This window comes from Crinia signifera, chromosome 5, assembly GCF_055691185.1.
Source record: "Crinia signifera chromosome 5, ASM5569118v1, whole genome shotgun sequence".
Classification (NCBI taxonomy): domain Eukaryota; kingdom Metazoa; phylum Chordata; class Amphibia; order Anura; family Myobatrachidae; genus Crinia; species Crinia signifera.
In genome coordinates this window covers 33,501,798-33,519,339 of record NC_139221.1, presented here as the reverse complement: position 1 = coordinate 33,519,339, position 17,542 = coordinate 33,501,798, and the positions used below count along the sequence as shown (strand labels likewise).

The following is a 17,542-nucleotide window of genomic DNA, read 5'->3' as shown; positions in this document are numbered from 1 at the left end:
CGGTTGGAATACCTTGTCCTTAGTGGTTGGTTCCTCTGTTGGCCTCTTCCAGCCACACCCACACCCACGGCTACCAGTTGCTGTACTCGAAGTGCTGGCCAGGCTACTCTCTTGTGAAGCCACCTGCTCTGTCCCCAATGATTCTGCTGAGGTCGAAGGTGGCCCTGCAGAAGATGGCCCTGCAGCCTTGTCACCTCCCAATGGCTGATTTGTGCTCAGGTGCACATTGGAGGTGATGGAGTCCAGCCAAGCTAAGAGTAGCTCAAGCTCATGAGCTCCATCTGATTCTGTCCCAGACATGTTTGCAGCACAATCTAGTTCTTCTTGCACACCTATATATACCCATTTATCTAATTGGCGTACTTCATCCCCACCCTGCGTACTGTGCTGCTACGCATTGTGCGGCAGCGTCCCGTACGGTAGCGTGCACCGTGGTGTTTGTGCGCTGCAAACGCCACGCCCATACCAGCGGGAAAAATACTTTACAAAACCAGGCGTCCATTCCAAGTATGATTTTCTACACATAGCCTGAATTTTTCATCAATGAACAGCTACAACTTTTCACAGGCATTCATGCAATATGTGAATGGTGATTTGTACTGTGCACTTGTATTGTAGGTACAACAAATGTAACTAACCCATTCCAGATTTAAATCCAGTCCACAACACATTCAATACTAATCACTGATTGCATTGAAATCACATGTGATAGGCCTACAAATACTGACTTGATGCTAGGAACATTTTAATACAGATCTCTAGTGTGGCCCGGTATAAGGTAAGGTTTTACATGGCACCATGGGCTATTAATGGGAAATGCTATTGCACTATTTTTTATATTTGAGGTGTATTGGTTTCACACCAATATGGGTGTCAAAATTTATACCTTGTAGAGATATGTTAAACTGTATATTTTTTAACACTATTTCACCTGATGTTTTGAGCCATGTTTGGTGAGTATATTGGTTTTCCAACTTCTTTCATCCTGTATGTGTTGGTGATGTTGTTATTTGTGCCAATATTAGTTGCATACAGTAAGTAATGCGAAGGGCAGCTCAGCGATGCCAAGCTATAGCAAGCCTTGCTTGGCGATGCGATGTTTTCGCCGATTGTTGTGGCACATACACACTGTTCATGTAAAAATGTTCAATAAAGTTAATACCAAATAACAATTAATACTTAACAACCAATTACAGTACATGATTGCTTGTAATGCGCCATTGCTAAGATGGCGACCTATGGGAGAGCAGCCCCGTTTTCAAATGCGGAGCTCAGGGCCCTGGTCTCCGTCATGGAGAGCAGGCTGGGCCGTGCGGGCCCTTCATTAGTAATCGAGATAAGCGCCGGGCGTATGCTGCTGCCCGGCGCCGAATATTCGCGCGCACCCAGGTGCGGAGGACCGTCGCCCAACTGGAGAGGCGATGGTCGGACCTCCGGAGGCCCCAGGTTCTTGTCCTACACCTTTTAGAAACAGCTGTTTTGCCTCACAGAGGGCTAATCAGCAAGCAAGCTGTAATAAAGGCTGCCAGAGAGCAGTGTGAGAGAACTGCCTGGGGACTGCAGAGTCTCTGTGTGAGAACTTGGAAGCAAACTTGCCTTTTACAAGTGAGTCCCCAGTGTTGACTGGGAAACTTAGTATTTTCCTTTAGTGACAGTTAGGAGCATCCTGTGTATAGTTAGTGCCGGGCAGGCAAGGTATTTTCTTTTTATGTTTATTTTGTTTTCTGCTGAAATAAAACTGGTTGCGGCCAGTTGTACCATAAAGACTGGACTGGTGTGATTACTCAGCTGCTGTTGGCTGCCTTCTACCCCAGGAAAAGGCATCCACATCCCCCTACAGTGTTACAACTTATATAGATATAGATATAGATATATATATATATATATATATATATATATAGTTATATAGATATATGTATATAATTGTGTGTATGTATGATTTATCATGCTGTAGGTACTTTGGATTGAATTTAGCTATCACAATGTAAAATGTCGACCTGAATAGCATTATTAATGTTGAACCCCCTTTAACATGCCCACAGATGACCTGAGGGAAGTTGGCGAGGGCGTACGTGGGGCCCTCCTTCGCATGCGCCAGCACCTGCTCCTGCTGGCTGCAGACGTGCAGGATTTGTGCAACCTGCTGCTTTAAGTTTTTTTCTTTTAATTTTGTAGCTAAATAAATATTTTTTGCAAGTTAGAAGTGGTCTGTGTGTTTTTGTAACATTTTACTGTATATGTATAAATGGTGTGATATATTTATGTCATTTGCAAAAGGTATATACTGTATATACAGTAGATGTGTGTTTGCATACAAGTGAAATAAAGTGAAGGGTAATGTAAAAATGGTGTTGAAGGTGTGTTGGTGTGTATGTGTGTGTTTTAGCACAGCGAGGTACAGTACCTTTATTGTAGTAGGCACATCCTTGCTTGACACAATTTTAATATAATTGTATTACAAATAACATTATGCAAAATGCATAATGATGTATACACACACACACTGTTTATAACTGTAGGTAAGTGACCTTTAGTATGTGTTACTACTAATTTGCACATTGTAGAATATTGCATTTGACGTGCAATTATTATATAATATGCATACATAAAACATAGGTAAAGGGGCAACAATGAATGAATACCACTTCACATGATGTAAGGGTTAATCTAAAGTGGTAGTAATGTGTTTAAGTATCAATTAGGAATTAATTGATTAAAATTAAAAACAATTCAATTTTTATGAGGTTGCCTTGTTGCATAAGTGTGTCATGTGGCACATGTATGAGTTCCGATTGAGTAGTGAGGTTTGCGGAAATACAACGCATCGGTGCGTACGGGCACATTTGGATTGCGCTGCGCTATAGATGTGACGGTCACATTTGTATTCCTGTATGTAGTGTGGCTGATTATATTATGCATCTCTTCTTTTTCTCTTATTTAGTAGATTCAATTGTTAGCTTGTATCACTGACGGTATAACTTGTATTTCTGTGCTTTCTCTTTTCTGTAACCCCCCTGTTGTCCGCTAGGGACCGAAATATAATATAAGGACTAAATCCCTTTATTTAAGACTGTGTCTTGGCGTTTATTCGCTCTAAGCGACAGAGGGTAATAAGGAAACAATCCTTGCATTTGTACACCAGTTTTTGTACTTGGTACAGCGGAAGTATACCGCTTTGTTGGTGTCTGTATAGCTTGCTGCTAGCACAGACAAAGGTTCGCTACGCTGCGTTACACTTGGTACATTCGTAGCTAGGAGTAAAAGGTATTAGTTTACGCACATAGCATGTAAACTGCGCACTTCACTTATAGTCCATCTGGTTATATTTATATCGCTATTGATAGTATGCATTACAGCGGCAGTGTGTGTATTATGTATGAATGACAGCGGCAGTGCATGTAGTATGTATGAATGAGAGCGGCAGTGTGTGCAGTATGTATGTATGAGAGCGGCAGTGTGTGTAGTATGTATGTATAACAGCAGCAGTGTGTGTGGTATGTATGTATGACAGCTGCAGTGTGTGTAGTATGTATGTATAACAGCGGCAGTGTGTGTGGTATGTATGTATGACAGCTGCAGTGTGTGTAGTATGTATGTATGTATGTATGAGAGCTGCAGTGTGTGCAGTATGTATGTATGAGAGCGGCAGTGTGTGTAGTATGTATGTATAACAGCAGCAGTGTGTGCAGTATGTATGAGAGCGGCAGTGTGTGTAGTATGTATGTATAACAGCAGCAGTGTGTGTGGTATGTATGTATGACAGCTGCAGTGTGTGTAGTATGTATGTATAACAGCAGCAGTGTGTGTGGTATGTATGTATGACAGCTGCAGTGTGTGTAGTATGTATGTATAACAGCGGCAGTGTGTGTGGTATGTATGTATGACAGCTGCAGTGTGTGTAGTATGTATGTATGAGAGCTGCAGTGTGTGTGGTATGTATGTATGTATGACAGCTGCAGTGTGTGTAGTATGTATGTATAACAGCGGCAATGTGTGTGGTATAGAAATAAATGGTAAGTGACTTTGTGCGCTAACACCTTCCCAATAAAAGAGTGACCGTATTCAAGGTAAATAATATGTGGGTAAAAATATGTAAGTGTTACTTGCCTTATTAAGACTGTCTTCACCTCACAATAAGGCTCTCCAAATGTATATAGGAGATGGGGACATAGGGAAAATGGAAAAAGGCAAATAGTGTAATATAGCCAGGGATAACAGTTTATTGATACAAAAACATTTAAAACACAATAAAAATGGTGGTTATTCTCACACAATAATAAAATTGGACCAATTAGTAGGTCACCTAAATGATATGGGTGGGGGTTTAAAAGAATATGGTGATTATGAACGCCTGTAGGAAAGGTCTTTCAATCCTTTAAGGGCCCTCGGTTCTCCGGATAAAACCTGGGTCCCAGGTGTTTCACAGATCTCCAGCTCTGGATTCCTCCTTCCCATACGCAGCACTCCAACCTCCTGCAACGCATATCGGGAACTCCTTGTCCCTTCGTCAGACAGTGAGGTAGGAGTGGATGCTCTTGTTATATTTATACCCACACTTTTTGGTTCATTCCATCACTTTGAAGAACCCCAGTTTAACTCTATGATCGCGTGATCAACTTGTTCAATTGTTGTACCGTGCACCTGATGAAGTCTTATCTAAGAGGAAACGCGTTGGGCTAATGGGCAAACTGCAATATCCGCCTACATTATAATATATATTGTATAAGAGGATACTCGTTATCAATTCACTGAAATTGTACTACTATAACCTACATTGTATACTGCTATGCCCTGTGGGCAGTTTTATTAAAGACATTTTTTACTGTGACCGAATTTCATTCTGTGCAATAGTAGAAGGTTTAGTCTTGTCTAACAGAGGACCCCTTCAGGGTTGCTGCTCCTATTCTTAGTACATTTAGCGCAGTGTGTGGCCTTTCTATCTATAGCATGCCAGGATTCTAGGCCAGATTACGCTTGGCTGGCCCACCTGCCACCAGATCCAGCCACATTCCACATTTGAGCTCATCAGTAGCTGCGTTTTTCCAGAAATCAAAATGGCCACGTGGGTGCTGCTGTGCACAGCTCCTACCATGGTCCTTTGCGGAGCACGTGAGAAATGGCTCTGTCTTTGCTCCTCAGCTCATTGCAGTGCAGCACTGATCATGCGGCACCCCCCCCCCCCCCGCGCGCAGATCGTATGTTAATCACCGATCTGCAGTTACGTGACAGGAAGCACTAGCAGCCTTCATATTGACTGCGTTGCACTGCTCTGCTGTGCTCCCGGAACCAACAGTCGATGAGTCTCCTCAATGAGAACCTGCAGGAACACAGTATGCACTACATATACTGTACACCCCAAATGATGCAATACTGTAGCCAGCAAGCAACTTGTAGCTTCTCCCCCCCATCTAATTTTTTATCCCTACAGCCAGACTCCATCGAAGCCCACAATGCTCACCCCAATAGCTAGCCTCCACCCCCTAATAGGTTGCACCTCTGTTCCCAGCCTTTTCAATCTCTCTCACACCTAATGCCTATTCCTGCTTCTCTCATGTTCCTCCTCTCAAGTCTCTCTATGTTCCACCTCCTTTCACGTCTCCCCCTGTTCCATTTCTTCTTACATATCTCCCTGTTTCTTTCCCTCGCTCAGGTCTTCTCCTGTTTTTCTCCTTTAGACTATAGACTTTGAAACATAAATATCATAGTTCATCACGTTGGTGTAAATGATCAGATCTCAAAATATTGCTTTTTTTTTATGTGATTCATTTTCACTCAAATACTGCCAAAGCTGTCTGTCAGATTAAGTTAATATTCTTTAGTTTTCTTGCAGTTCTAAATGATCTAATAAGTGACATTTTATCTTGCGAATAAATACTGCAATAGCTGTAGACCAAATTATTTTTATATACTTTATTCTGATTGCAACACTACTTTTAAACTAAAAATATATATCACTTTGTCAGCCCTTTAAATTGTTTCAAAATACATAGTAACATATTAAGATAGTAGTTGAGGTTGAAAAAGACGTACGTCTATCAAGTTCAACCTTTTTTACAGGACCCATTAGAGTGTATGTGATGTAATATGCCCATTTGAATTTATTTACTTTGTTTCAACTTTAGGCTAATGGTATTTATGGGTTGTAACCCTGAATGCTTTTTAACAATAAATGTTTGTCCAACCTTATTTTAAATGTGTTCATTGCATCTGCCCACACTATTTCTTGTGTGACGAATGACGGCCTGGTAGTCCAGATTTCAACGGCCAGTACTCCGACATCGGAATTGCTGACTGTTTAAATGCCCGACAGTCAGGATCCTGACTGACAAGGGCTATTCTCCCACATGGGGTCCACGATCCCCATAGAGGGAGAATAGACCCTGCGGAGAGTGAAGCGAGCCTCAAACCCTGCAAGCGGCTTCATTGCGCTCACCCACCTCTTGGAATACCGGTGGTCAGGATTCCAATGTGGGTATACTGACCATCGTAATCACGACTGTGGGCCTTCCATACAATACCCCTACTTCTTCTGGAAGGTAGTTCCATACCCTTACCGGTTATTTATTTATTTTGATTTTATAAAGCCTTTTGAGGATCTCCTCTGAAGTGATTTCTAAGTTCTAGTGTGAAAACAGTGAAAACAGATGAGAAAATGTAATTTACAGTTGTGCTTTATCATTGTCCTCAGTAATGCTATTTCTGTTACCATTGGTTAAGGGGCCTATGTTTTTTTTATTGACTGTTTGCTTTTTATGTATTTATAAAACTTTGGAGATTTGTTTTGCTTTCCTTGGTTTATCGCTTTTCTGTTTCCCTTTTAGCTGCCTTGATTTCTTTTTTACAAATTTTATTTAACTCTTTGTACTTTGTGTATGCCTCATCTCCCCCATTTGCTTTATGTAATTTAAAAGCTCTTTTCTTATTGTTTATTGCTCCAGGGCGCCACACAAAACTAATGCTTGCAGCTGTTCAGTATATGTGGCTAACTAGGCGGACTTAAAAGGAGACTGTGTTTTTCATCGGCCAATCATGAACAACTCTGTATACCAATGGAAAAGTTCCCCTTCTACTTAGAATGTAGATACGCCCAAATGACGGGGCTATTACACAGTGTTAAAAAAGAAACATTGGGTTTCACTTCTGATGAAGGACAATAGTGTCCGAAACGCGTTAAGTGTGTGAGGGTCCCTTCTGGTGTTGCTGCTTGGTGATCCTGTTTCCTGGACATCTGGATCCTTGAGCCGGCACTTAGTTTCCAGTGATCTCCCTTTACTCCATCGTGGAAGTGCTATACTTCATATGGAGAGACTAAAGTTGGACGGAGAGCCCAGCTGTTATTGCCTTGTGGAATTATAAAGTGCGCCTTATGCATCATGTGTTTGTGAGTGAATTTTGTTGAATAAAATAATTTCTACCTTTGAAGAAATATTGCACCAATTGTTGTTTCTTCATATCTCCAATTATCTTCATATCTCCAATTATCTTATATATCTTAAATTGTGGAGTTTTTGGGGATTATTTTACAGATTGTTTGAAGACGATTCCCCTTCATTGGGATATATGGAACAACAGATACCTGTTCTATAAAAGTTATGTATTTTACTTCATCTTAAATGATATGGTGTTGTTATACATTTAGAAATTGGAGGTAGCGCTTATGGGTTTTGAATGATTTTTCCTACACAACTATTCTTTTTGGTGATTGACAAACACCATTTCCATTTGTTACCCTAGCTGCACATCCTTCTTAGTGCTGGTTTTCTAGAAATATTTTTTTCTGAAACACTCCTAGAAAATCCAACCTGTCTGACTGCTGGGTTCATCGTGATCAGTGTTTTCTGTACAAGGAGCATTATACCGGGGATCTGGTATGAAGTGCATTCAGCCATTCCCTGTGGTTTTATTTTGTGAAGACTGAATTTTGGGGACTAATAAAACCTGTATTTTATATATTGCACTATATACATTTATTTCTCCTCTGCGCACACAGACAATATTTATCAAAATGAAAGAAGCCTTTATGTACCATCACATAAGGGGACTTATGCTCCTTCTTTTCAGCTTTCTATGCCGGTACCTATCATGGCAGACCACTATTTCAGGACCAGATCATCCTTCTTTACCTGGGGGATCGTTTATTTTATTTAATACACCATGGGGCTAATTCGGCATGGATCAGTGAATCGGCAAATCAAGCGACTATAGAACAACTGTGCATGCGTACCATACACATCGCGCATGCATGATGCGAACCAGCGTCAAAAAATTTGTGGATTCTAAAGGCAATCCTCTCACAGTTTGACTGACTGGAAGTAGATGTTGGGGGTGGTAACCTGCCATTTCTGGGTTTGGCAGATAAGAAGCAGGCGTGCCCAGGCATTCTCTGGGTGGGTCTGTCAGGTCAGTGCTGACCACTTCCAGTCTGTCTCAGTCGCAGATTAGTGGAAGCCTCAGTGATACCCAGATTTGCACAGACGGCAAAGTTTCTTCAATGTTTCGGGAATTGCGTATGGATTTGCGAGTACATAGCGATTAGTGATTTATTCTTAATTCTCTTGCTATTTAGCATGGGGCGTTTTTTTTCTTATGACTGGGTGTCGACTTACTCCTCGCAGAAAACTTCAACTGCAACTGAAGATATCCAATGATTAATACACCCTGAGGAAGAACCTTTATTTTAAACGCATTGGTGTTATCTTGGAGGACTCTTTCTGGACTATTCAATGCAGCTTATCATCCTTTCTGATGACGAGTGAGCGGGAGATCACGATCCGGATGTGGTGACTAACTTACCTGTGCTGTTGAAGGGGTGCAGTTGGTGATCCTCAAATATTTTTAAACTTGTTGTATTTATGGAATACATCATTTTAAAGTGAAGGAACCATTTTTATGGTATTTGGAGAAAGCATGCCAATAAAGAAACCTTTTGGTGAACTTGTGACAGAATTTTTTGGTGAGTGTAGTTTTACACGTGCCTAAAGTAGAGGACAAGATGTTCATATAGGAATTACCAAAGAAACCTTTACGTGAGCGCATCCAGGGCCGGCGCCACCACTAGGCAGCTCTAGGCATTTGCCTAGGGCGCCGGCACCTGGAGGGCGGCAGTTCGCCCCTCACCCCCTGCACTGTGGTACCTGCGTAAAAAAAACTTCTGTCCCCGGCGTCCCTGCTGAGTGCTGGTGTAGGGGTGTCCGTGCCGCCGGGGGAGCCTGCGGCGCTGTTATCGTGTATACGCTTGTCGCGCCCGGCGGGGTCCCTACAGAGCATAGAAAATAACGCCGCGCGCATAGCGCTAGTTATTTTCTATGCACTGTAGGGACCCCGCCGGGCGCGACAAGCGTATACACGATAACAGCGCCGCAGGCTCCCCCGGCGGCACGGACACCCCTACACCAGCACTCAGCAGGGACGCCGGGGACAGAAGTTTTTTTTACGCAGGTACCAACCAAGACCCCCCCCCCCCCCCCCCCCGCCCGGCACCGGGGCGCCCCCACCCCGACTCGCCTGGGGCGCTCCGGTGCCTTGCACCGGCCCTGAGCGCATCTCACTGTATTTAGGTGAGTTATGTTGGAGTCATAGATTGATAGTGTGGTATGGATCTGGAAATACTGTTAATCATTGGATATCTTCCCTTCCTTTCTCTCTGAGATCCAGTGGTGCCAAACAAGGGGTGAGAGACAGAAAAGCAGAGTTGAAAGGAACAGCGCCTGGGAGCTGTACACACTTGGAGTTTGTCTTGTGGTTCTGTTAGTGGTTGGAATCCTGTATATTCCTGGCTGCAGTTTGAGGTGCCAACCTATGCAATGTGTCTTTCCTGACATGGGGACTGATTCAGACCCCATTGCTGATCTCCAAAACTTGCTACTGGGTGATTTACAGGGATCCGGGCATGCTGGTGCATGCAAAAGCACTTAAACTATGCTCCTGCTGTGACCGCAGTTTAAGTATTGATGGGTGGTGGCAACAGGCCATGTGGTGGTATGTGGGAGAACACTTTGGAGGAGGACTTCAGCTGTGTGACTTTATAAGTGGGTGCTGTGGCTCCAAACATGGCTCCCTGCATCTGGCTTTGTAGCTAGACTGCGCAGCCAGGGAGCAGCTGGGGTTGTGCAAGTGCTCCCTGCATAGCATAGTGCTTGCACTTTAGAGATGTGCCCGTAAAATTTTGCGGGCACATTGTGGGGAGTGATTCAGCATGCGGGCGGCCTTGCCCTTTTCTGGATGTCCCCCCCCCAAAGTCTAATGCTGGTGGTTGTAGTTTGATGAACCATTGTGGGCCAGTATACAGGCACCACTGTGTACATTTATTGTATTATATCAGGGCTGGGCAACACCAGCCCTCCAGATGTTGATGAACTACACATCCCAGGATGCTTTGCATTAGTTTTGCTACGTGGCCATGCTGAAACTGATGCAGGGCATGCTGGGATGTGTAGTTCATCAACATCTGGAGGGCCGGAGTTGCCCAGCCCTGTATTATATAATACCCAACGCTAGATCAACAAATAACACAATCATTATTTTTTTTTAATTCAACTGCAGATGTTAATTTATTGATGTTATATACGAGTTGATGTTACTCGATGTTATATAAGAGTTGATGTTACTCGATGCTTTTGATGTTTATAAGACTCTGTTGGTAGAAGTGTGCGCTGAAGAATATACAATAGATAAAGTGCTACGGTTCTATAAGTAAGGAACTGCTGTAAGAAAGTGTTCTTGCAATAACTACAGCTAATAGTTAATACAGGAACACTCTCTTGCAGCAATACCTCACAACTAGAACCTCAGATGAAGCACTATTGCTCTAGGTATACTGTAAGGAACTGCGGTGAGAAAGGGTTCATGTACTAGCTACAGCTAATAGCCAGTACAAGAACGCTCTCTTACAACAGTACCTCACACCTAGAACCAGCGCACACAGGGCCTGCATCCTCTTATTCGGCAGTTGAATCCGCGCCACGACAAGGATCTAGATAGAAAGATAAATAAAGGACATTATATTTCTGCATGTGGGCATTTTGTGCAATTGTACGACACATATAGTTAACTGTAGGTTTTCTCACCTTCTATGTCGATTTCTCTGTCATCAGATCTGTTAATAGATAATGAGATAAATGAAGTTTCAGCTTGAACATTTATAAAACGGACAATAAAAGAAATAACACAATCCCTACCTTTTGAATACCCAGTAACACAGGAGGAATAATACGGAGAAAAAGCCGAGCAGGGATACGGTACCGATAACGGTGTAGATGACGATGGTGTTTATTTTCGTCTGCTTCTTTAATCCCTTCTCAAGTATGGCAATCTTCTTCTCCAGGGCTTTGATGGCTGAATTGGTAAAAAAAGATTACTCGCGTTAATTCATAAAAATGATACATTATACAAAGGCAGAAAAGAGACATAAGGGATCATAATGTCGACAGTGCCTGGGTTGATGATCAATAGGTCGACAAAAGGTTGACACTGGAAAATGGATGACACAAGCAAAAGGTTGACATGAATTTACCCTGGCATGGATCCCTTCGCTCACCATGCTCCAAGCCAGGTACACTGCTGCGCTACCGCTGCACTCGGCACACTTGCCATTCCCAATCGTAGTTCTCGGAGACGGTAAAGTATCAAAAGAATCCAAAAATAAAATAAAAATCATGAAAAACTTAAGACAACCTTTTTTTCATGTGTCATTATTTTGTATATTTTGACCATGTGACAGAATATGTGGATGTGTGTCTTCACCACAATGAAAGCTTGGAATGGCATTTTATTACCCATGTTGACTCAAGTCTGATGTGTGCAGTATAGAGAGTGATCATGTTTTTATTGAGCAAATGTTAAGCCATCGGGGGAATAATGATAGATTTTCCATGGATCTAATACTTCAGCAGAACTAAGATACATGCAGTAATATATGCTGGGCCCAAGCGGTCACTGGTAACACAGTGGGGTAAATGTAATAGGGCACGTGAAGCAGGAGATGCAGACCTTCATGTGGGTATGTCCGTATTTTAAAGCAGCGCTTTTTTACAAGACAGAAACTAGGTTGGTTTCACCTGACAAATGATTGCCGCTTTAAAAAACACAGGCTCTCTCGCACCCTATTACACCCTACCCCTAGTACAGGCACTGGAACAATTCACAATGTCTCTAGGTTACCTCTTTTAAAATTGTGTGAAGCAGATTAATTCTGCATAGCTCAGAGGCCTGACAGATATGTTATATGACTGATATGTGCAACACACAACAGAACACAATCCATCAGGTTCTCTCATTTTCTTATTAACCATATGTTTATTTACCTGGCGCGATGTCCATCACAGATGTAAGTGAGGATCTTGTTTTACCGGGGGGCTCTGAAACACAAAACAAGAAACACATTAAAGTAATTTTGTTGTTCCATATCTGCAGCATAAGAACTGTACAGCCATAGGGGTAACACAGAAATGGCTCCATTTCCTGTCACATGGGCTCAGGTAATCCACTGAGGAGCCTCTCTCTGGACTTTCAGTTAGGCCAGTGGTGCTCAACATGCGGCTCTCCAGCTGTTGTGGAACTACACATCTCAGCATGCCCTGCCATTGAGCACACCCCTAATAGCAAAATTGTGGCAGGGCATGCTGAGATGTATAGTTCCACAACAGCTGGTGGGCTGCATTGAGCAACCTGATTCAGGCCATTATTTGCAATAATTCCCTATATTTTTGCTCTGCGCTATTACAGCTCTGCAGTCTGTAGCGCTATAATATTCTTATTGCAGAAATGGGCATATCCTTCATTGTACTGTATGATATGTTATACTCAGTAATAAGAGGGATTATTTGAATAACTTACTTTGCTTTGATGGATCGTTCTCCAATGAGCCGCCGGCGGATGAATCTGGAGCAAAATGAGAAAACACAACAGCTGTTATACAGAAGTGCACATACACTGATACTGTTATTACACCTCATTCATACAACTTAACTAAAATAATAAATTGGGCAACAGAAGTATGGCATGAAAGGGGGCAGCTTTTTATATTCTTAAAGGAATTCTTTAAGGTGGCCTATTTTGAAATAAAGGCTCACATACACTAGAACGATTTCATCGGTACTTATGTAATATCTGGGCTCCCGTTTTTCTTATGAGACCGTGTCCCCTTGCGGGGCTCGCTGCGCTCGCCACGCTTCGGGCACGGTGGCTCGCTGCGCTCGCCACACTATATAAAATCAACTCCATGCGTAGTTGGATAGTAGGGGTATGAAAAAATGGGGTGCATTTAACATGGGAGCCCAGATAATACATAAGTACCATTTCATCCGATTTTGATATTTCAGGCTGATATATCAACTGAAAAATGCCACATCATTTGTGTTTTCCATCCGATCCGATGTGCGGAGTGTCGGATAGGAATCACTAGGTTGGTCATACTGCATATGTGATTTATCGGAATCGGATGGAAAAAGGAGTGCTTCTTGCACATGCGATATATCGTATGCGCTATATCGCAGGAAGTTTGACTGACGTTTCCAGTCCCCCCTAACCCAGCCCATCAGATATATCTTTTGGTACAATTGTATACCATAATATATATATCTCATGCGATTTATCTCGAAGATATTTCTTATGCAAAAAATTATACTAAAGTACCAAATCGATTGCAATCACTCCCGGGAAGGTCCAGGGGGAGTTCAAGGGAAATTGCATTGATGTATCGTAGTGTATGGGGGCCATAAGTGAAAAAAATTGTCCCTCAACTATCTATGGTGGGAGGGAGAAGAAGATATGTTTATAAAATATAAAAATGCAAAATCAAATTTGCAAGATAAATAGCATAAAAATAAATCGAAATTGACCAAAGGGCCATCTGCCCTCATGGCCAAGGATCGACCTTCTGCCAATATCCTTGACCATCAACCAACTCCTAAGGCAGGCATGTCCAAACTATGGCCCTTCAGCTGTTGTGAAACTACACATCCCAGCATGCTTTGCTATATAGCATTCCCTAATAGCAAAACTGTGGCAAGGTATGATGGGAATTGTGATTTCACAACACTTGGAGGGCCATAGTTTTGACACGCCTGTCCTAAGGGAAGTGCTCCTCACACCTCTGTTATGTAAAAATAACCATATAAAAATAAAAAGAAGGACATCTGCCCAGCATGACACAACTTGAGGCAACAGCTCAACTAAAGTGGCTTATGGGCCCACCTGGAACGGTGATGCTTTTATTTGAAAAACTGTAACCACGTCCAGTCACTTTCTCCAAAGGAGCTGCATCAAAGTAAGCATCAAAACTACCTGCCCCTTTTATTCAACCCGACCAATTGGAATAAATCACCATCTAAAGGTGTCCCTCCCTCAAGAAAATGTAACCCCCAATATCTGAGGCATGTCAGCATAGGCTGGAAGGCAAACAGGGGTACCCTACAGTTAAATGGTTATTATATAGCTGTACTTACCGTCTACTGCAGGGCTGTTGTCATAGACCTCTGCATACATTGGAGCTGGGGGAACATGAGAAAACACAACAGCTGTTATACAGAAGTGTACATACACTGATACTGTTATTACAGTTACATGGTTATTATAGCTGTACTTACCATCTTCCGCAGGGCTGTTATTATTGCCCGCGTCATACATGGGTGCTGGGGGGACATGAGAAAACAACAACAATTTAAGGACAGTTCATGACAATTCTAGTTGTTCTTGCATTATGATATAAGCAGTTATAGTAGGAAAGTGGATCCCAAACTATGAGCCGTGGCACCCCGTGGTGCCTCAGGACCCCTGCAGGGGTGCCTTGGCTTGGTGGTCCAGTACCAATTCAAATTATTTATGGCCAATGTAATAGGCAAAAACACTGCTAGTGGATGGCAATTATACAAATATGTGGACAAACAGAAGCAAATCTTCTTCCTAACCACAATGTTAAACCTTATTATTAAATATGTAGATATGGCTGATATAAAAACTCTCTCTCTCTCTCTCTATATATATATATATATACTGTCCGTAGGAATCGGCACTCCCAGTGGCTGACAAAATTAATAGCTTCGGTGCCTTGCCTATTTGCCTGGAGGGCAATTCAATATCTGGCGGTGAGGGAGGCACTCGGAGACTTCTTCAAAACAACCAAAAAAGGTTTATTAGGCAACGTTTCGGGGACGGAGCCCCTTTCTCAAGCCGTGACAAACAACAAGTGACAAGCATGTAAAACAAAACGTGATTAAATACCTGTGTCGGTTCAGCCGGCGCCTCCCCTCACGTTCGCACCGCACGCCGTCCAGGGCCTCCTCCGTCCATCCCATCCCTGTTCACACCGGGTCTGTGACGTAAACGGAAGACGTCTGGTCAGCTGAGCAGCCGCTTGCGTTGCTGGGGAGTTACGGCTTCTCCGTTACCTAGACAACATATAAACAACAACATTGAAATAAACGCAATGAACTTATATAAACATGTGCACAGTATCTTGACCAACAAATATGTGTGGGAATATAAAAGACCGGAAGGTCACAATGAGGAAATGTGTGCAAAGTGAGCCGATGTGAACCTATGTCTGTGAGACACGGCATCTAAATTGTGCACAAGTATGTGTGATTTACAATGTAAATGTGCCCACCCACTGGCAGGTTACAATAAAGACATACGCAGTATTAAAACACTTAATCAGTGTCATATGTGAAGATCTATGTGTATGTTTAAAACCGAGCCAATTCACTTATGGCTCTGTGACTTGTGAATAGACATATAGGAAGTGTATACCCATCTATAATGGTATCTTAAGAAGTGCGAAAAAAGTGGCAGTTAGCTGAGCGGGTATAAGATGTTTCTATGTAATAAAATGATGTGATAATCTATTGATGAACAATCACAAATAGGGCGGCATGGGCATAAGAAACCTAACCATGTAAATGCATGTCACTAGAGTGAGTGTCCGTTCCATTAAAGCTACTGCTCTATAGAGCAGTAGCTTTAATGGAACGGACACTCACTCTAGTGACATGCATTTACATGGTTAGGTTTCTTATGCCCATGCCGCCCTATTTGTGATTGTTCATCAATAGATTATCACATCATTTTATTACATAGAAACATCTTATACCCGCTCAGCTAACTGCCACTTTTTTCGCACTTCTTAAGATACCATTATAGATGGGTATACACTTCCTATATGTCTATTCACAAGTCACAGAGCCATAAGTGAATTGGCTCGGTTTTAAACATACACATAGATCTTCACATATGACACTGATTAAGTGTTTTAATACTGCGTATGTCTTTATTGTAACCTGCCAGTGGGTGGGCACATTTACATTGTAAATCACACATACTTGTGCACAATTTAGATGCCGTGTCTCACAGACATAGGTTCACATCGGCTCACTTTGCACACATTTCCTCATTGTGACCTTCCGGTCTTTTATATTCCCACACATATTTGTTGGTCAAGATACTGTGCACATGTTTATATAAGTTCATTGCGTTTATTTCAATGTTGTTGTTTATATGTTGTCTAGGTAACGGAGAAGCCGTAACTCCCCAGCAACGCAAGCGGCTGCTCAGCTGACCAGACGTCTTCCGTTTACGTCACAGACCCGGTGTGAACAGGGATGGGATGGACGGAGGAGGCCCTGGACGGCGTGCGGTGCGAACGTGAGGGGAGGCGCCGGCTGAACCGACACAGGTATTTAATCACGTTTTGTTTTACATGCTTGTCACTTGTTGTTTGTCACGGCTTGAGAAAGGGGCTCCGTCCCCGAAACGTTGCCTAATAAACCTTTTTTGGTTGTTTTGAAGAAGTCTCCGAGTGCCTCCCTCACCGCCAGATATATATATATATATATATATATATACATATATATGTATATATATGTGTCTGTGTGTGTGTGTAAATAAATATAACATGTAGGCAAAAAAAAAGAAAAAATAACTAAATGTACCTGATGTTTCGCCTCCATGTGCAACATCTGTAATTAAATAGGCCACAAATAGGAGGAGGAAAGTAATGCGCTCCATCCTCTCTCGCCTCAGTATACAGAAATGAGGCATTCTATGTTTGGTGTCTATTATGACATCACACCATTATGATGTCACTACATTCTATATGAGGCATTCTCTGTTTGGTGTCTATTATGACATCATAGGATACCACAGGAAGTAGGAGGAAGAGAACATGAATGGCACTACATAATATATATATACATCCCTCAGGGGACGAGCAGCAGCTCGAAACACTGTGTCGGTGTGTTGACATGCAATAAAAGCATTTGAAAATCTTTATGAAGTCTCAGAGTGCCGTCCCTGCTACAATCCCGTCTATATATATATATATATATATATATATATAATATATTTGTGTGTGTATAGATAGATACATTATATATGTGATATAAATGTAATGTGTAGGCAGATAAGAAGATAAGAAGAAATATACTGTATATATAATATATATCTGTGTGTGTATGTGTATACTGTATGTATTCTGTATCTATCTATACGCTGTATCTATCTATCCTATGTTGTATCTTTTTATCTATCTAACTTGAGATGTATCTAC

The 17,542-nt window shown here is 42.2% G+C and overlaps 1 protein-coding gene across 1 annotated transcript in view; it reads right to left on the bottom strand.

Moving 5' to 3' along the window:
• Positions 1–11,173: 11,173 nt before the first annotated feature.
• LOC146005685 (uncharacterized) overlaps positions 11,174–17,542 on the bottom strand; it is an 11,964-nt gene continuing 5,595 nt past the window's right edge. Inside the window, exons 2-5 of the mRNA XM_083145109.1 lie at positions 14,445–14,630; positions 12,835–12,879; positions 12,303–12,356; positions 11,174–11,334 (exon numbers count right to left, since the gene is read on the bottom strand). Of these exons, the coding sequence (XP_083001235.1) occupies positions 11,174–11,334; positions 12,303–12,356; positions 12,835–12,879; positions 14,445–14,630 (446 nt within the window). The remainder of the gene's footprint in view (positions 11,335–12,302; positions 12,357–12,834; positions 12,880–14,444; positions 14,631–17,542) is intronic.